Source organism: Macaca mulatta, chromosome 8, assembly GCF_049350105.2.
Source record: "Macaca mulatta isolate MMU2019108-1 chromosome 8, T2T-MMU8v2.0, whole genome shotgun sequence".
In the NCBI taxonomy this organism is placed as follows: Eukaryota; Metazoa; Chordata; class Mammalia; order Primates; family Cercopithecidae; genus Macaca; species Macaca mulatta.
In genome coordinates, this window is record NC_133413.1 from 8,823,945 (window position 1) to 8,844,348 (window position 20,404).

At 48.7% G+C, this 20,404-nt stretch overlaps 1 protein-coding gene, 1 long non-coding RNA gene and 1 pseudogene across 5 annotated transcripts in view; 2 read left to right on the forward strand and 1 right to left on the reverse strand.

Moving 5' to 3' along the window:
• The window catches only part of LOC106999673 (SH3 domain and tetratricopeptide repeat-containing protein 1), a 50,960-nt gene extending 36,709 nt beyond the window's left edge, over nucleotides 1-14,251 (reverse strand). Inside the window, exons 1-3 of one of the 3 annotated variants that reach the window (XM_077942947.1) lie at nucleotides 14,029-14,251; nucleotides 9,465-9,579; nucleotides 3,011-3,138 (exon numbers count right to left, since the gene is read on the reverse strand). Coding sequence is in view for 1 of the 3 variants with exons in the window: in XM_077942945.1 (XP_077799071.1) it covers nucleotides 9,465-9,584; nucleotides 12,929-12,989 (181 nt within the window). In the remaining 2 variants the exon portion in view is untranslated. Of the gene's footprint in view, nucleotides 1-3,010; nucleotides 3,139-9,464; nucleotides 9,598-12,928; nucleotides 13,092-14,028 lie in introns of those variants that run through there. The other 2 variants (XM_077942946.1, XM_077942945.1) reach the window with 2 other exon arrangements.
• On the forward strand, nucleotides 3,290-8,208 carry LOC144330673 (uncharacterized). Its single transcript, XR_013397038.1, has 2 exons — nucleotides 3,290-6,061; nucleotides 8,153-8,208. It is a non-coding gene; the product is annotated as an uncharacterized LOC144330673 (long non-coding RNA).
• Nucleotides 13,175-16,528, forward strand: LOC144330672 (uncharacterized; annotated as a pseudogene). The gene has a single exon (XR_013397037.1). The product of XR_013397037.1 is annotated as an uncharacterized LOC144330672 (transcript).
• The last annotated feature ends 3,876 nt before the right edge of the window (nucleotides 16,529-20,404 follow it).

The window sequence follows — 20,404 nt, forward strand, 5'->3', positions numbered from 1 at the left end:
AATCCCATAGGACACCGCACTTCTGTACAGCCGCCTCCAGCCCCCACAACAGCCTCCACTGGGAGCCGTTCTTTTCCATACTGAAGCTTCCCCACTCCTCATCCGCCACTCACTTGCATGTCAGTCTCTGCCACATGCAAGTGACGGTGCCGACTCCCTTGCCACAGCAGCTCTGAGAAAGTTGCCTCTGCCTGTCTCATGTGGGCGGCCTTCCCTTATTTCCCCCAAAGAATAAGTCTTAAATGAGGGGCTTCTCTCCATATGGCCCAGCTATACAATTCAGAAGCCCAGCATGGCATATTCCAAGCCTGGAAAGACCATACACCCCTCAGGTCTTCTTTCCACAAAACACAGCTTCCTTGAGTTCCTCAGTCATTCCCCACCAACCAGGGAAGGAACCACGTGTTATGGAAAGATCAAGGGTCTTGAAGTCAAACTTCTGAGTTCATCAAGTACCTCATCTTTCCACTTAAGAAATTACATGGCCTTGGCCAGGCGTGTTGGCTCACACCTGTAATCCCAGCACTTTGGGAGGCCGAGTTGGGCAGATCACCCAAGGTTGGGAGTTCAAGACCAGCCTAACCAACATGGAAAAACCCCATTCCTACTAAAAATATGAAATCAGCCTGGTGTGGTGGCGCATGCCTGTCATCCCAGCTACTCGGGAGGCTGAGGCAGGAGAATCACTTGAACCTGGGAAGCAGAGGTTGTGGTGAGTCGAGATCATGCCACTGCACTCCAGCCTAGACAAGAAGAGCAAAACTCTGTCTCAAAAAAAAAAAAAAAAAAAAAAAATGACGTGACTTTGAAAAATTTTCTTAACTTCTCTAAGCCTCTATCTTCATCGTAAATAAAATAATTTTACCTCCAAGATTGCATTAAATGGAATCTCACATGTAAAACAGCTGACAAATATTAGGGGCCCAACAGCTGTGTGCTCCTACTGCCGCCCCACTTTACCCCAAGGGAGAAGCACAAGATGTCCAGAAAAAGCCTGTTGATCCCTACACCTTAGCATCCTGTGTTCACACAAGGCGCAGTGGCATCCAGACTTACCAGGGTCACCCAAATACAAGCCATGTTCTGATTTTTCAACTTAGGTACACATGGCTTCTAACGTTCACTATATATGATCCATAATTTAGAAGAGATTTTCCTACACTACCCGATGGTTCTATTTTGGCAGACTTAGATGTGCCATAATAGCTCACTCTCTTAAGCCCTCTTCAGTATCAAAAACAAAACTTTAATCTGTAACACAGTTATCAGCAGTGAAAGTGGAAAATGTACCTATGAGTCAAAATGACCCTCTGCCCCGCCCCACCCAACAAAAAGCTGTTCAGGAGGATTTGGGCTGCTTATGAGAATGCTGTCTGCATTCCCAGGGACAGACAAATGCCTACCCTGGTTAGAAGCTGTGCTGCTCAGCCTCCAGGGTAGAAAGCTCCCCACACCCTCTACCCAAGGAGAAGAGAAACAAACGGGGTGGCCAGGCTCTAGGACGTGGATGTGTAGTGTGGTTTCTGCAGTCCAGGTCACCGCCCTGGGTGAAGCTTTTCCTTCCTTCTTTTCCACCCAAGTGGCCAAGGTCCTACGGCTGCTGTAGGGCCTCTTCCCTAGGATGAGTCAGCCCAGCCATTCCCCTTCCCTCTTTTTTTTTTTTGAGATGGAGTCTCACTCTGTCACCCAAGCTGCACTGCAGTGGTGCAATCTTAGCTCACTGCCACCTCTGCCTCCCAGGTTCAAACAATTCTCCTGGCTCAGCCTCCCTGGTAGCTGGGGTTACAGGCGCCCACCACCATGCCCAGCTAATTTTTATATTTTTAGTAGAGACGGAGTTTCTACTTGTTGGCCAGGCTGCTCTCGAACTCCCGACCTCAGGTGATCCACCTGCCTCGGCCTCCCAAAGTGCTGGGATTACAGGCATGAGCCACCACATCTGGCTTTTTGTTCTGGCAAAATTACTCTCTTCCACGTCTACCTTCTAAGTAGCTAAATCAGAGATCTGGCCTTGGGGCAGGCTGGAAGAATCCCTGTTTTTGGTCCTCAAGAGGTCCTACCAGGGTCTGGGACAATTCCAAGACTTGTGTTCTTAAAGAGGAAAGAAACCTCACATACACGGCTCTCGCAGAGCTCAGGCAGAGCTCAGGCAAGGCTTGGGAGGTGGCTCTAAGGTTTGGGTGTGCCATCTATGATAACAGCTAAGAGATCCGAAGCCAGCTGTCTGGGTTCAAACCTCAATTCCAACAGCACTGGCTGTGTGATGTTAGACAACGTCCCCAGCCTCTCTGTGGTTCCATTTCCTCACTGTAAAAGGGCCACAATAATAGAGCTGCTCTAAAAATTAAGTGAATTCGTGCATATAAGGTATTCAGAACAATGCTTGGCACATGGGGGAGTTCAATAGACACGTATTGAACAGAGTAACTTAGCAATTAGTAAATATTCTCATGCAGGCCAGGCGCGGTAGCTCACGCCTGTAATTCCAAAACTTTGGGAGGCTGAGGCAAGAGGGTCACTTGAGCCCAGGAGTTTGAGACTAGCATGGGCAACACAGCAATATTCCATCTCTAAAAATGTGTTTCTGTAACATATATGTATATATACATTCATATATTCAGTGTATTTATAATATACAAAATAGCTGGAATACAGACTTAACTATTCACAATGGTTACTTCTAGAGAAGGCGGAATGCAAATTTCAGCTTTTTACCCCACACATATATTCTTGTATCATCTGAACTATTTAAGCAAATTGTATGTATAAATTTGCCCCAACACACATAGCAGAACAATGTAGTTTTGACTCAAAAATCTTCAAATCATGATGGAATTGTCCTGTGAAAGTAAAGTTATAGAGATGAAAAGTCTCCCTCCAGCCTAAATGCTCTTTCATCTGATCTATATTACACACACCAATGCAGACGCCCCAATCCTTTCCCCACTGTCATAAGAAGTTTTCAGTGAACTGCATTCCCCTTTACAAACTAGATGATAGTTAGAGTTACCAGGCAAGAACGTGGGTCCAGCTCTGCTTTTTCAAAGCCCAATGTTCTTCACATAATAGCAATGCATTCTTCAACCGGTCCACTGCCCCCAACACCTGAGCTCTCTGTTGTACTCAACTCAGCGAGGCCTGGGAGAAAGCAGGTGCAAATTTCACTTACTCAGTAACAACACATCCCGCCTGATTCCTCTGCTGGGCTAGTTCTCAAGTCATTTTTTTTTCTAAGCTTTCATTCGGCTCTACCACACGTAACTAGGCTGGGTAAAACACTTTACCAGGGTGTTTTTTTTTTTTTTTTTTTTTTTTGAGACAGAGTTTCACTCTGTAGACCACACTGGAGTGCAGTGATGCCATCTCAGCTCACTGCAACCTCCACCTCCCAGGTTCAAACGATTCTCCTGCTTCAGCCTCCCAAGTAGCTGGGACTACAGGCGCACCCAGGACTACCACCACACCCAGCTAATTTTTGCATTTTTAGTAAATATGGGGCTTCACCATATTGGCCAGGCTGGTCTCAAACTCCTGACCTCATGATCCGCCCGCCTTGGCCTCCCAAAGTGCTGGGATTACAGGCGTGAGTCACCGCACCTGGCCTACTTTACCAGTTTTATTCCTGAATTAAACCTATTATTACTATCAATAATGTCAATCAGTGCCATTTCATTCACCGTATGACACACACATAAAGCACTTCATACTCGCTCCACCTATCTGCTCTTCTGCAATGGCCACAGTGTTCCCCATCTTACATGAGAGGCACAGACAAAGACAACGACTTCTCCAAGGTTTTGTAATTCACAATCAGTGGCAGAACCAACATGCCCAACCAGGTCTGGCCAAGGCCTGTGTTTCAGCCACACCACCTGGTTGCTGCCCCGAAGGTTCAGTGGGCAAGTAACAGATCACTCCGATTGCAGAGGCTTCAGAAATGCCCTCCGCCATGGTACAATGGACGGTTCGCTCTCAGGAGGGGAGGCAGGGGTGGGAATCAGCACACAGTTCTGCTAGGTTTCTCATGCAGGACACAGACCATGTATTTTGTGCCTTGCTTTGCAGGTGAAATGTCTCCTGCCCCCTGTACAACAGCTTTCTTTGTCCTCTCCACATAAAAGTTCAACTGAGTTCCTCAGGGGAAGGTAGTGATCACTGCCCTGTACCACACCTGACTGATGTCCAAACAAGTGGACACACAGGCTCTTCTCTTATGGCCCAGGCTACCCCCATCTGCTAAGCATCGAAAACTACACACAGGATTCGCAGAACATGAATGACATGGAGGTGACTGCTTTATCTCTGTTGAAAACTTACTGCACTCTCTTAAAAAAGGGAATTCAGGAAAAGCTGAACGTTTGAGGCTGGCTGGCTGTAATCTTCAGCTGCTGAGAAAGCCTCAGCTGCTCGGTTCCACTGAGGAAATCCAACTCCTCCCTCAAAGTCCAACTCAAGTACACCTCCTCTGCAGTGCCTGCCCCTTCCTCCCTTTCACAAGCACTGAAAGGAGCTGGGCACATTCCTCAGCCCCGGGCTCAAAACTCCCTGAGCCTAGCACAAACACTTCCCATCCTCCCATCCCACCACCATATATCTCTCAAACTCCCTGAGCCCAGTACAAACACCACCTGGAAAGTCTCCGATAAGGAGACAGCCGTTCAAGGTTACTGAAAGCGCAGGAGCCAAAAGAATTTCTTTGTTCCCCTGCAACTTTCGGGCTATAAAAAGCAAACGCTCGCATTGTTCGGGGCCCTCTTGTATACTGTGTAAAGGAGGGACCAGGTTCGAACTTGTAGTAAAGACCCTTGCCGCTTGGCTTTGACTCTGGACTCTGGTGGTCTTCTTTGGGGAACAAACAGTCTGGGCATAACAGCATGTGTTCCCTCTGCAGTCCCAGAGCATTCTATTGCCACCACTGGAGCCACGCTGTCCCAGCCTACAGCCAGCTCAGTGCGCAGCTGCGTCTCCCTGTGTGTACCTGCAGGCCCCACCTGGGCTGGAAGGCTGCCTCCTTCTCCTCCGCACAGAGGCCGCACTGAGGAACTACTGAATGAGGGATGGAGTGGATGAGCAAGATCAGCCAAGGGCTACAGGGAGTGACCTGCAGCTCCCAGCAGGAACAGCCCCTGCCCTGCCAATCCGGAGGTGCTGGCTCTGTTCTCAGCAGGGCCGCTAAAAGCTCCGTTATAACAGCTCTAGACTACAACGGTCAACTTGGTGTCAGGCCCTAGAGACACCGAAACTCCTAACAAATAAAGAGGCCGCGTATGCAGCATGCTAGTTAAAAGCACAGGCTTCGGAGTCAGAGCTTGAATTCCACTTATTATGTGACCTTGAGCAAGTTATTCAAGGCATCAGTCTCATTTTGTCACCGGCAAAATGAGGACATTATCTGCCACACAGTGTTGCTGAAAAAGTAAGAGAGGTGACACACGCAAAGTGCTTGGCACTTACTCTTACTGGTTTATTACAAAGAGAACACGGGAACAGCCAAATGCAAGAGATGCACAGGGCACACCATGGGGCAGAGATGTCGGAGCTCCCATGCCATCGCTGGAAGTGCCACCTCCCCAGCACCAAATGAGTTCACCAAACCAGAAGCTTTCCAAACCCAGTATTTAGAGGGTTTTATGGAGTTTTCATAACATAGACATGATTAAGTCATTGGCCACCTGTGACTAGCTCAATTTCCAGCCTGTCTCATCTCCCCTCCCAGAGGTAGGGGTGGGGCTGATATGTCCAACTCTTTAATCATGACTCATCTTTCTGGCAACCAACCCTAATCCTGAATCTGTCCAGGTGCCCAAAGCCATCTGTCATCTCATTATCATACAAAAGACACTCCTATCACCCCAGAGATTCCAAAAGCCTTGGAGGCTCTTGTGTCAGGTATTGAAACCTAAGACCAAATATTATAACCAATGATGTCCCTATCACTCAGGAAATTACAAGAGTTTTAGAAGCTCTGGGCCAAAAACCAGGAAGAATACTAAATATACACAGTATTGTACTATGTATCCCACTATCACAATACTTTTTTTTTGAGACAGGTTGGAGTGCAGTGGTGCGATCTCAGCTTATGGTGTGATCTCAGCTCACTGCAACCTCCACCTCTCAGGTTCAAGCAATTCTTGTGCCTCACCCTCCTGAGTAGCTGGGACTACAGGTGTGGGACACTACAACTGACTAATTTTTGTATTTTTTAGTAGAGACGGGGTTTCTCTGTGTTGGCCAGGCCGGCCTTCAACTCCTGGCCTCAAGTGATCTGCCCGCCTCGGCCTCCCAAAAATCTGGGATAAGTCACGAGCCACCGTGCCTGGCCTCACTATCACAATAATTATACTGAGAGGATGGGGGAGAAAAACCTGGGCAGCAGGAGGAGCGGGGAGGGTGAGCAACCTGAATCCTTGTCTTCCACAGTAGGACATCTCCCTGTCTTTCACACAACCTAGAATGAGCTAAAACATAAACACAGTAACCTCCAAGGAGCAGGGATCAGAGTGGAGAAGGGTAAGGTAGGGGATTGCTGGGTTTTATTGTAAGCCTTGTTAATTACTGACTCTTAGAGCTATATGCCTGTACAACTTTGCTGAAAATGAGTATTTACCTATAATCCCAGCACTTTGGGAAGCCAAGGTGGGCTGATCACGAGGTCAGGAGATCGAGACCATCCTGGCTAACACAGTGAAACCCCGTCTCTACTAAAAATACAAAATATTAGCCGGGCATGGTGGCGGGCGCCTGTAGTCCCAGCTACTCAGGAGGTTGAGGCAGGAGAATGGTGTGAACCCGGGAGGCGGAGCTTGCAGTGAGCTGAGACCATGCCACTGCACTCCAGCCTGGGTGACAGAGCAAGACTGTCTCAAAAAAAGTTTTTAAACAAAATCTGATACTTGACCAACAACAATAGCATATTAAGTAATATGGTTTTTTGTTTTTGTTTTTGTTTGAGAGAGGGTCTTGCTCTGTTGCCCGGGCTGGAATGCCGTGGTGTAATTCTAACTGACTACAGCCTCAAATTAGTGGGATCAGGTGATCAACACCCCCCCACCCCAGCAGCTAGAACCACAGTTGTGCACCACCACGCCCAGCATTTTTTTTTTTTTTGGTAGAGGTGGAGGTCTCACTATGTTGGTGGTCTTAAACTCCTGACCTCAGTGGATCCTACTGCCTCAGCATCCCTAAGTGCTGGGATTACAGGTGTGAGCCACCACTCCATAGCCAGGATGGTCTCAATCTAATGACCTCGTGATCTGCCCTCTTCGGCCTCCCAAAGTCTGGGATTACAGGCATGAGCCACTGCGCCCGACCCTAGATTCTGGTTTATTAAAGGAAATGTATTTCAAGTCAGAGTTTGTCATTTATTGCACAGGAAAATAAAAACTTCGTTAAGAAAATCAAAAACACCCACATGATAAAATGAGGTCCTGCTTGGTTTTAAACTACTTGGTGACCACCATCAGTTGTTTTCTTGACCACAGGATGCACCTAATTCCTAACTATGAATAAAGTGCAAACATTGTTTATTGGGCTTTTGGCTTCAGCCTTGAAACAATCGGATTCTCTCAAACTCAGGAATGTGAATCGCTGTTGGGTTCATGCAGCTGTTTCCATTCTAGAAATGGACCTGGAATCATGTACTTTTCACCCATGAAGAGTCCTTTGGGTAAAACTTGAAAAGGCAAGGTCCCAAATTCCCCATATGGGTGTTTCTTCCAGTAGAGGAATGACTCTAATGACTTCTTAGCAAAACTTACATAATCAGGGCAGGCCATCAAAATACTCCAGAACACAAAGTTTAGCTCTGTTTCTGATGGACCTGTCTCCACAGCTATCAGTCTCACCAACAGCCTCACATCAAGTCAGAGGAACGGTTTTTTCATTTAAGAAGGATCTTCACGGCTGGGCACGGTGGCTCGTCTGTAATCCCAGCACTTTTGGAGGCCAAGGCGGGCGGATCACAATGTAAGGAGTTTGTGACCAGCCTGGCCAACATAGTGAAACCCCATCTCTACTAAAAATACAAAAATTAGCCAGGCTTGGTGGCATGTGCCTGTAGTCCCAGCTACTCAGGAGGCTGAGGCAGGAGAACTGCTTGAACCCGGGAGGTGGAAGTTGTGAGCCAAGATTGCACCACTGCACTCCAGCCCAGTCAAGAGAATGAGACTCCGTCTCAAAAAAAAAAAAAAAAAAAAAAAAAAAAAGAAGAAGGATCTTCATGTTCCTGCCAATTTGCAAAAAAAAAAAAAAAAAAAAAAAATGGTATCTGTTAACCAGAGGCAATGAAAAGCACCTCCCAGGCTGCTGTAGTAAGTGGATCGGTAACTGTGGTGGGAGATTCCAACCCCCAAGACCTGTGACTATGTTATGCAGCAAAAGGGCTTTGCCACAGGCCTTAGGAAGAGTATCCTGGGCTGTCCAGGGATGTCCAGTCTAATCCCATGAGCCTCTAAGAGCCTAGAACTGGCCAGGCGTGGTGGCTCACACCTGTAATCTCCACACTTTGGAAGGCTAAGGCAGGCGGATCATGAGATCAAGAGATGGAGATCATCCTGGCTAAAATGGTGAATTTCATCTCTACTAAAAATACAAAAATTAGTCGGGTGTCATCGCGGGCAACTGTAGTCCCAGCTACTCAGGAGGCTGAAGCAGGAGAATCACCTGAACCTGGGAGGTAGAGGTTGCAGTGAGCTGAGAACACGCCACTGCACTCCAGCCTGGCAACAGTGCGAGACTCCATCTCAAAAAAATATTTTAAAACAGGGCATAGAACTTTCTCCGAGTGGAAGAAGAGAAATGCACACAGGGGAATTGGAGAGCCTGACCAGGTCCCTGGGTTAGCTAGTCCTGAGCTGATGGGACCACGTGCAAAGACCAGATAGAGGCCTCAGGAGCTGAGGGCAGCCCCCAACAGATGGCCAGCAAGGGAACTGACACCTCAGTCCTGCAACCACAAGGAACTATATTTGGCCAAAAGCGCTTGGAAACAATTCTCCAGTGAGGAATGCAGCCCAGCCCACATGCTGATTTTTGCCCAGTGACACCCACGTCAGACTTCTGCCCCACAGAACTGTGAGATGATACAATTTCAATTGTTTTAAGCCATGAAATTTGTGGAAATGTGGTAAAGCAGCAACAGAAATGAATACAGTGATTTACGTGGAAACCCCTAGAAGAGTGTCTGGCACAGTGTTGACACCTGACAAGCGTTTCCTGATTTCCTTACATGGCAAAGCAGGGCTGGCCACACTCCATCCAAAACAATAGATGATAGACTTGTTCTGACAAAACAGATTCAGTGAATTATAAATGGCCCAGAACACCTACAAATTTTAGGTTTCAGATAAGTGATTGCCTTTCCTTTCACTTAGAAACCTCCCAATGCTCATCTTACTGATAAACTCTACTAAACACCAGACAAACCCAGCCCCAGATGCCCCGAGGGAGCCCGTCCCAGCACTCACTCCGCTGCACTGAGATGATGTCCAGGTCAGTTGATCCCACTAGACCAAGAACTCCAGCTCTCCATGTGTGAGTCACCAGTGCTGCCTCTGCATCTCCGCTTCTAGGATGGTGCTTCTGCACTTCACAGGAAATCTGTATCAATGTTTGTCAACACTATATATGACAGTGTCACTTTTTTTTTTTTTTTTTTGAGACGGAGTCTCACGCTGTTGCCCAGGCTGGAGTGCAGTGGCGCGATCTCGGCTCACTGCAAGCTCCGCCTCCCGGGTTCCCGCCATTCTCCTGCCTCAGCCTCCTGAGTAGCTGGGACTACAGGCGCCCGCCACCGCGCCCGGCTAATTTTTTGTATTTTTAGTAGAGACGGGGTTTCACTGTGGTCTCGATCTCCTGACCTTGTGATCCGCCCGCCTCGGCCTCCCAAAGTGCTGGGATTACAGGCTTGAGCCACCACGCCCGGCCTGACAGTGTCACTTAATATCTGCACAGAAAACATCAATTCTTTGAGGACCAGGGCCGGGTTTATTAGCCTTTGTACTCCCACTGCCACTGTCTGGGACATCAGAAGCACTCGGTAGAAGTTGGTGAAGAGAAAGAAAAGGCAGAGGAGAGAGAGGAAAGCAGGGCCAACACCGCAGACACAGATTCTGAGGTGGCTGGAGGAGAGGCAGGACAGAGAAACTTCCTGGATGCTGGAATGGGGTTCACTGTGATACCTGCTGCTGGATTTCAAATGTCAAAGGTGACGCTTTGCTGACCTTGACGTCTGACTGCCCCTTAGCATTCCCAACCTCAAGACAGGGCACTTAGAAACTGCAATGTCAAGAAATTATGCTTCATTAAAGCATGGGAATGTTATTTACATGGACGTTCATTACTGCATTTTTTATATGGGAATGTAAATAATTGAAGAGATTGTTAAAGACTAAATCATGCACATTCAATAACTTTGTAAAATATTAATGATAACTGAAACACAAATTTTGATGTTCCCCAAAAATGCTAAAATATAAAAAAATACTGGCCAATTAAAGATAGAAAACAATCCTAATGAAGCTCCCCGACAGACACATTAAAACTTCTCAATACATTAAACATTTAGGATTTCAAAGGAAAACCCAGATTCATTCCATTCTTAATACAGCATTAAAAAAAAAAACTTAGGTAATACAATATTTCATTTAAAATTTACAAAATTCCATTATATTCATTATTTCATTTGATCCTCAAAACAATCTCCTGAGTTAGGCAGAACAGGTATTACTAACAACTAACTCCATTTTACAGGTTAAAAAAACTGAAGTTCAGCAAGTACTTGGGCTTAACAAAAGCTTTAATAGGGCCACATATCGAAACCAAATCCTCTGCTCAAAAGAACTAGAATAAGTTATCTTTTACATATTATTCATACTGATATCCTGTCAATATCCAAAAGCGTTTTGAGGTAGCCTGCAATAATAGACACCTATCCAATAAAAACATTAAAATGAAAAACAGGGGGAAAAAAAACAGCCGATGATATGGGAGACAGACGAAGGTAGATAGCAAAGACTGAGACTTATAATCTAACAAAACTTCATCTCTGACCTTCCAGTTCCAGGGAGATAACGCTAAAGGAAACAAGATGCTTTATAGACTCATAAACTGACAAAAGAGAGGTTGCATCAGTTCTTAACCCTGAAACACTCCTAGCAGCCACAGCAAATCTCTAGGACAACATACCAATGGCATCAAAGCAAGAGTATACTTCAGTGATAGAGTGAATTAAGTTCCCTGTTTGGGACCCAGGCCAGGGCTATAGAAAAGAACTCTGAAATGTAGAGCTCAGAAATACATCCTCTGTCGGCCACGGGCAGTAGCTCACACCTGTAATCCCCAGCACTCTGGAAGGCCGAGGCGGACAGATCACGAAGTCAGGAGATGGAGACCATCCTGGCTAGCACAGTGAAATCCCATTTCTACTGAAAATACAAAAAATTAGCCGGGCGTGGTGGCAGGCGCCTATAGTCCCAGCTGCTTGGGAGGCTGAGGTAGGAGAATGGAGTGAACCCAGGAGGCAGAGCTTGCAGTGAGCCGAGATCCTGCCACTGCACTCCAGCCTGGGCAACAGAGCAAAACTCCGTCACCAAAAAACAAAAACCAAAAAATTCTTCTCCATACCCATGTGTCCCCTTCTGCGAGAGACTTCCTTACACAATTGCGGGGAAGAGAATTTTTCTCTGCTATATTTACTTGAAAGAATTAAAGGTGTAGGGCAAAAATTCTTGGAAATTATGTAGTTTACAATTCTCAAAAGTGAGAAAAATGAAGCCCAGAAGTGAAGGCCTTCCAGGAAAATTCCAGAGCCGGAGGTAGACCCATTACATTGTTTTTGTTTTTGTTTTGAGAGGAAGTCTCACTCTATGGCCAAGGCGGGAGTGCAGTGCAGCCATTTCACTCACTGCAACCTCCGCCTCCTGGGTTCAAGCTATTCTCCTGCCTCAGCCTCCTGAGTAGCTGCGATTACAGGCGCCCACCACCACGCCCAACTAATTTTTGTATTTTTAGTAGAGACAGAGTTTCACCATGTTGGCCAGGTTGGTCTCCAACTCCTGACTTCAAGTGATTCACCTGCCTAGACCTCCCAAAGTCCTCGGATTACAGGCGTGAGCCACCGCGCCCGGCCGACCTGGTAAGTTTTAATCAAGTACTCTGAACTATGCAACAAACACTAGGAAGTAATAGGAAAAAAATTAATCTAAAAGCCCTCTGGAGAGTCAAAGAATTGCAGATTTAAAATAGCATGAATACTTGGATTCATGGTATTGAAAAAGGACCTCGCATTTACCCGTATGTACAAACTGCCTGCGCACTTCTATCAGAGCATTTTTCAAGCTGTGCTACAGTTAACTATGTACTGCCCAAAGCCAATCTATCCCTGCGGATCATAAGCTCTTAAAGACCAGGACTTCAGGAGAACAAGCAAAACTTCAGAGAGAAGGGAGCCACCAAACAGTTCATAGCAATGGGTCAGCAGGAGCTGATGACTGGAGGTGCGCGGTAGCCTTGGGGTCTGGGACAGCGGAGGGCAGAGAAGGCAAAAGGGCCTGCATGACACGCTACAGGGCTAGGAACCACAGCTGTGGTGATTAGTTCAGTTTTGTCTCCTATGCCTGTTACTTATACACCAACTCTTGTTCAGAAAGAACTTCAGGTTGAGTATTTGGACTCCTTGAGCCTTCTGCTGTTTGTCTCCGGGACGTTTAACACTCTTAAAAGGGGAAAACTGTCCAGTTCGATTTTCCTTCCTGGGACATTACAGGTTTTTCAAAAGTTTGATGAAAGCATTCACTAAGGAGTGACTCCACTTTCTTTGGTGGCTGAGAAATACGCGTCTGAGGGGGCAGCATCAGGTCTTCCCATCAAGCTGAGGTCTGAGTCTCCCCACCCACGGACCTCACCCTCGCTCTCCCCTCATAAATCTGACCTCTAACTGTAACTGCCTTGGCCTCATTCCGTGGGTGTGGGTGCTCCTGCTTGAAACGCATTTTCCAGCCCGCCAAATTCTTGGGAGAGTTTCTTCCACTCTCCAAGCGCTGAGAGCTACAAAGTTCAATCTGGCTTTCCAGATTCTTTTTTTCTTCCCATTACTAACGGAAGAAATCAAGAAGCGCCAGGCAGAAGGGCCCTGCTCCCTCCAATAAGAGCCCAGCCCGGGGCCAGAGCAGGAAGTGCGGCGGTGGGACGCGCGGTGGGACGCGCGGTGACGGCCCCTCGCCCCCCCGGGACCCGCCAGCCAGGGCAGAGGTCGGTGCGGCCACTGCGCGACAGCTCCGGGCCGCGCCTCTCGCTTCCTCCCGCCAGGCAAGTGAGAGGATAAACCATGGGGCGGGGGCAGTGCGCCCCCACTCACCGCGCCCCCCGCGCACGGACTCCCACTACACGCGTGTCCCAGGCGGGGTCGACCCAGACGAGCCACGGGGCGGCGCACGGCACCACTAGCAGGGCGGCCAGGACCCACGCGCGCGGGTCCACGCAGCCACCTATATAGGTGACAAAACACTCAGGAAGCCGTCATGCGGGGCCGGGAAAGAGCTCCCACCCAGAATCACGGACTCCCTCGTCCGAGGGTCCGCACAGTCCCCTCGGTGAGTCTAGCGAAGCAGTCTCGCTGCTAGGGAGGGCGGGGAGGGCGGCGGAGTCTCCCACTCGCGGTGACCCGGGCCCCGCCACACGAGTAGGCCCTCCCAGGGCCCCCTCTGCCGCACGCGGGGACCAGCCACGCTGCGGGGGACCGGGCAGAAGCCAGCGCCGGGTCCATGCAGTCCCCTGCGCGGCAGACGCGGGGAGCCGGGGAGCAGGAGGGACCGGCCCCCACCCGCAGGGCGACCGGGACCCCCCCGCGGGCCCACGCGGCACCGCAGCAGGCGCTAAGCCCCCGGTGCCGCCCAAGGCCGAGACAAAGCCCTGGCGCAAGGACCCCGGATCCCGACCTCGGACCCTGCGGAGCCCAGCTCGGAGCCGCCACGCCCGGGGCAGAGACCCCCGCCCGGTCAGGAGACCCCGTCGCCCATCGCGCCTTCTCACCTCAGGCTGCCGCCTCGCAGCGCTCGCTCCTCGCCGCGGCGCCTGGGCCGACTGAAGCGCAACTGAGCAGCCGACAGAGCCACGGCAGCGTCAACAATGGAGCCCCGGGGCGGGGCCGCCGCCGCCGCTTCAGCCCGTGTTCCCCGCTCAGGATCCGGCTCGGATCAAGGAGCTGCAGCTGGCGCAGGGCTGCGGCCGGGAAACACACCGCGCAGGTGCACACGGCCCCGCCCGCCGCCCGCCGCCCGCCGCCCCGCCCCCAGCGGAGCCGGGCGCCCAGGACCCGCCCCCCGGCCAATGGGGAGCGAGCTGCGCGGAGAGGGCGGGGCCTGGAGGAACAAAGGGAGGTTGGGCGGGGCGGTGCTGGGACTGGGCGTGCGGGGTCCCGCGGGAGGACCAGACCCAAGAGCTGGCCGGATCCTGACCTCCTAGAAGACCCAGCTCAACGTCCACCTGGAGTCTGCTCTACAGGACGCGCTCATCTCAAGCCCAGAACTCAGGCTTTTAGGGCAGAGAGCGAGAGACAGGTTTGCTTTACAAAAAGGGAAACTGAGGTCGAAAGAATAGGATTGCCTGCTGACTGAACTCACGTAGTCCCATTCACTCGTTCACCTTGTCATTCAGCAAACATTTGGAAGCACGGATGGTGGGCGTTAGGAGTGAAGTAGGGCCGGGCGTGGTGGCTCGCGCCTGTAATCCCAGCAGTTTGTGGGGCCAAGGCAGGTGGATCACTTGAGGCCAGGAGTTCGAAACCAGCCTGGCCAACAAGATGAAACCCCATCTCTGCTAAAAATACAAAAACTTAGCCGATCGTGATGACTTGTCCCCATGGTCCCAGCTACTGGGAAGGCTGAGGCAGGAGAATCGTTTGAACCCGGGAGGTGGAGGTTGCAGTGAGCTGAGATGCTGCCACTGCATGAGCCCCAGCCTGGGCGACAGAGTGACACTCTGTCTCAAAAAAAAAAAAATTAATAGATGAGAAGTAGAAGCGAACTTAGGCCTTCCCTGAAGGAGCTCGGCCAAGGAGTACCTGAAATGTCTCTGCATCTCTTTAAGGTCTGATAAAGGAACCAGGAGCGAGCGCTAATCACTTCCCTTTCCTACCTCAGAGCTTTACATGTGTTTGCTGTTCCCCGCCTGAAATGCCAAGTACCAATGGTATTTATTTATTTATAGAAATGAGGTCTCCCTATGTTGCCCAGGCTGGTCTCAAACTCCAGGCCTCAGGCTATCCTCTCGCCTCAGCCTCCCAAAGTATTGGGATTGCAGGCATGAACCACTGTCCCAGCCCTGATCGTCTTTAAAACGTCTTTCCTCATCTTATTTGAGTTTCCTGCTTCATGTGACCCCACACCCTTGGTTTCCCTGTACTTCCATAGCTGCTCCTCGGTGGGTCCCAGGGACCCACCCCCTTCTCTGCCCAAATTGTATATGTCTGGGCTCAGGCCAAATGCCCTTCCATTTGCAGTGGGCACTGCCACAAGAAATCTCTTGCTCTTCCGGGCTTCACAAACCATCCACATGCTCTGCTGCCTGCCAGAGACATCCATCCCAGTCAGATGCCCAGCCCTGACCTTTCCCAAAGGCCCAGCTGGACACAGGGAAGCATCTCAAATTTTCCGCGGGCCAAAACAGAGTGCTTTATTAGTGCCCTAACCTGCTCATCCACATTCTTGTGATTCTCTGTAAACAGCCCCTCCATCCACCCAGCTGCTCAGGTGAAAATCTCAAATCCTCCTCCAGTCCTTCCTCCCCGAACCTCTCATGCAGCCCTCTGCCTTCCTAGGACGCTGAGCACCCCTCACTCCCAGCGCCAGCTGGGGTGCTGTCTGAGTGGCTGCCACCCACTTGGCATGAAGTGGGACCTCTCGCCCCGTGTAGTGGCTTACGCCTGTAGTCACAGCACTTTGGGAGGCTGAGGCGGGCAGATTGCTTGAGGCCAGGAGAGTGGGACCAGCTGGGCCAATATGGTGAAACTAAAATACAACAATTAGCCAGGCATGGTAATGCCTATCATCCCAGCTACCCTACCCGGGAGGCTGAGGCAGGAAAATTGCTCGAACCTGGGAGGCAGAGGTTGCAGTGAGCCAAGGTCACACCACTGCACTCCAGGCTGGGCAACAGAGTGAGAATCTCTCGCAAATTTAAAAAAAAAGAAAAAGAAGAAGAAGAAAAAGAAAGAGAAGAAGTGTGACCTCTCTAAGGCAAGGCAGTGTCCCATTCTGATTCAATTCCATGTGCAAAACAGGACCTGCGCCCTGAAGGCACTCACTCAGGGAGGCTGCTGGGATGGGTGGATGCACAGTTAAGGTCTTCATGGTGGCTGGGGCTGACCCCATCCCCATCGCTCTTCCCACACACACCTGCACACTCATCACTCCCACGCTCACACCCACCACTGAAAGCCTGGCCCCTAATCTGATTTGCCTAACAAAGTCCCCAGATGAACAACACATGCTTCCCTACCTCTCCCCTGCTAGGGCCCCACTGTGTTGTGGGATGTACTCAGGGATCAGGAGAACAAAACCTCAGGGAGTGAAAGGACATTCCAGGGTGCAGGCCTCTGCATCCCCCTCCATGCCCTCACCCCTGCCTGACACACCCTCACCTCTGTACTTGGCCAGCTCCTACCAACCCTTAAAGTCTCACCAAGTTCAGTGGTGGCAGCCACACCCTAAAGTGACTGACCCCCCAATGACCTATGACCTTGCATAGTCTTCCTGACCTTGGGTACGAGCAAAACCGGTGACTGGCTTCTAACCCATAGAGCCTGGCGAAAGCAATGGGATGTCACTGTCACAGTGCATCACCTTCGCACACTAGAGAGAGAGGTTCCGCCTGCAGGCGCTGCAGGAGGGAGATGCTGTGCTGAGAAAAGACCTTGGAGGGGCCCCGTAGGCAAGGAAGCAAAAAGCTGGGCCCTTGCCAAGCGGGTCCGAGGAAATGAATTCGGCCAGTAACCTCGGCGGACCTGGAAATGGATTCTGCCCTGGTGGAGCCTCAGATGAGGATGCAGCCCAGCTGCTTAGCGTGAGATCCCAAGCACAGGACCCGCTAAAATGTGCTCAACTCCTAGCTTGCCAAAATTGGCTTAAAGGTGTGTGTTGTTTTTAGCTTCTAAGTTTATAGTTATTGCCTATGAAAGTGTTAAAATATGAGACAATAACTGAAGTCCCCTCCCCATCACACACATTCTTCTTTCTGGCATTCATCACAATTATACTTACTGATTTAAAATCGCCCTCTTGACTGGGTGCAGTGGCTCAGGAGTTCCAGACCAGCCTGGCCAACATGGTGAAACCCCATCTCTACAAAAAATACAAAAATTAGCTAGACATCGTGGTGCAATCCTGTAATCCCAGCTACTCGGAAGGCTGAGGCAGGAGAATTGCTTGAATCCAGGAGGCAGAGATTGCAGTGAGCTGAGATTACACCATTGCACTCCAGCCTGAGTGACAAGAAAAAAACTCTGTCTCAAAAAAAAAAAAAAAAAATTGTCTGTTGTCACCAGCATGAATGTCCCAGGAGAAAAAAAATGGAAACTCTTGCTCATAACAGTGCCCCAAATGCCCAGCACGGTGTAGCTGTAGGGCAGTTGGTCGATGGTGGATGCTGCTGGTTGGAGGGCCCAGCTGGTCCTCCCAGCTGCCTTCTCCCGGTCACGTTCCATTATAGAGAACAGAATAGTTTCTTGCCTTTCCAGAGTCCCTCTTAGTGGGGATTGGCCAAGTGACATTGTCCTGCCCCGGGAGACATAAGTGGAAGTTGGCTGAAAGGTTTCTAGCCTTGGTGTGCTGGGACGATTTGAACCAGGACATGACAGCTAACCGTCCATTGTTCAGGAATTCTGCAAGTTAGTTGTTCAACACATTCAGTACTTCAAATTTTAAATAATATCAACTCACAAATTAAAAAATGCATTAGACCAGATGCAGTGGCCCACGTCTAACACATTGGAAGCCTGAGGCAGGAAGATCACTTAAGCCCAGGAATTCAAGACCAGCTTAGGCAAAAAAGGAAGATCCTGTCTCTACAAAAAATTTTAAAATTAGCTAGGCATGGTGGTGTGTGCATGCAATCCTAGCCACTCAGGAGGCTGAGATGGGAGGATCGCTTGAGCCATCTGTTCAAGGCTCCAATGAGCTATGATAGTGCCACTGCACTCCAGCCTGGGTGACAGAGCCAGACCCCGTCTCAGAAATAAATATATTTCATATATTAATAAATTTATAATAAATATATACACATTTATGTATTATAATTATATATTTAGACATAAAGATGTATTTCTTGTTTTATTTATTTATTTATTTATTTTGAGATGGAGTTTAACTCTTGTGGCCCAGGCTGGAGTGCAATGACACAATCTGGGCTCACTGCAACCTCCACCTCCCAGGTTCAAGTGATTTTCCTGCCTCAGTCTCCTGAGTAGCTGGGATTACAGACACGCACAAGCACGCCTGGCTAATTTTTGTATCTTTAGTAGAGATGGGGTTTCTCCATGTCGGTCAGGCTAGTTTCGAACTCCTGACCTCAGGTGATCTGCCCACCTTGGCCTCCCAAATTGCTGGGATTACAGGTGTAAGCCACTGTGCGCAGCCTATATGATATATTTACATATTATAATTATGTGTATTAATTTTATATAATTATATATAAATATAAAAATATAAAAACTTTCCTTGCCTTCTCTTGTTTCTACCTACAGTCAGTATATACCCATGACTTCAAATACTATCTACATGTAATAATTTTAAATGTATATTATATATATATATATATATATATATTTTTTTTTTTTTTTGAGACGGAGTCTCACTCTGTCACCAGGCTGGAGTGCAGTGGCGCAGTCTCAGCTCATTGCAACCTCTGACTCCCAGGTTTAAGCGATTCTCCTGCCTCAGCCTCCCAAGTAGCTGGGCTTATAAGCGCCCACCACCATGTCCAGCTAATTTTTGTATTTTTAGTAGAGACAGGGTTTTGCCATTGTGGCTAGGTTGGTTTCAAACTCCTGACCTTAAGTGATCGCCCGCCTCAGCCTCCTAAAGCGCTGGGAATACAGGCGTGAGCCACCTTGGCCAAAATATTTTTCTGTTTCCAAACATTTTACATGAGAGGAAAGTGGAGAATAAATCATCTGACACTCTACTGTAAAAAAAAAAAATCTTTGTGCCTCTCTTCTTTTCATCTTTCCTAATTGTACATATGACCAAAATGTCTTTAGGTTGAGGTCCCCCCGTGAAAACTTTACAGGGTATTGTGTCCTCAGCCACCCTCCTGTCTTTTCCTAGTCCTGGCATTTTAGAACTGTCTGGGGATGACCCAGGATACCCACTGTGGCCATGTCTATTGGAGGGTCTAGTGAATATCAGCCCCGGGGTCATCTCATCCCCAAGGACAGCCTGAGGTAGGGGGTAGAGTCTCTCAGGGGAGCAGCTGGATGCTCTTGGCCTTAGAGGAATCTCCTGGTATAGTTTCATCTAAAATGGTGACCCCTTAGGGTTATTAAAATTTTAGGACATTAAAATGAATGGACAATACAACGTAATGTCATTAAAGATAGGTCATTAAAACTGTTCCTCTAGCTGGAGGTTTTATTCCTCGGAGACACATTGATGGTCTGCCAATGGAATGCTGATATTGAGAGGAAAAGGCAGAAATGATTTCTGCTCTCTAGATTGTCTCCCACTTGTGAAGGGAGAAAAACTCTCCCAAAGGATGAGGAAAACCCACCCCAGAGATGATGTGCAAGAACCTGAATATGGAAATGCACTGAAGGCACACAGGAGGACAAAGAGCACTGCCAGTGCCTCCTAGGTGGTCACTGAGGACTTTACTGAACAGGTTGGGTGTCCTGAGGAATAGAATGGCCTGCCGTGACACTTAGAAAGGTCTGTGTTGGAGTCAGCACTGCCTCTCCCTGAGTTTGTTACCTTGATAAGGCTTGTCCGCTTATTTGAGTTTCAGTTTTTCATTGAGTGTAAGATACATTTTGTCAGTACAGCTTGAAAGATAAAATACTATTTGTAAAGAGACAAGATAAAATGATGCATTTTATTTGCTAAAAATTCGTATTTATTTCTTCCCCAGAGTGAGTGTAGTAAGTTTTAAAGGTCTGTTCTTTTTAAGGGTAATTTCAAATGGAATTGTAGGACTTAGTTTGTCAATGCTACTGGTGAAATAAAAGTGTGATAGATAAACTGATGATTTACAAAGATTCACCAAAATGTCAGTTCCCCTCTTGTAGCATGGTGAAGAATTTATGACAGCGGACACATCTGTATCCTCTTATCTGGATATCTGAGGGGGGTTTTTCATGTTGTTTTTTGTTTTTTTGGAGACACTGTCTTGCTCTGTAACCCAACTGGAGTGCACT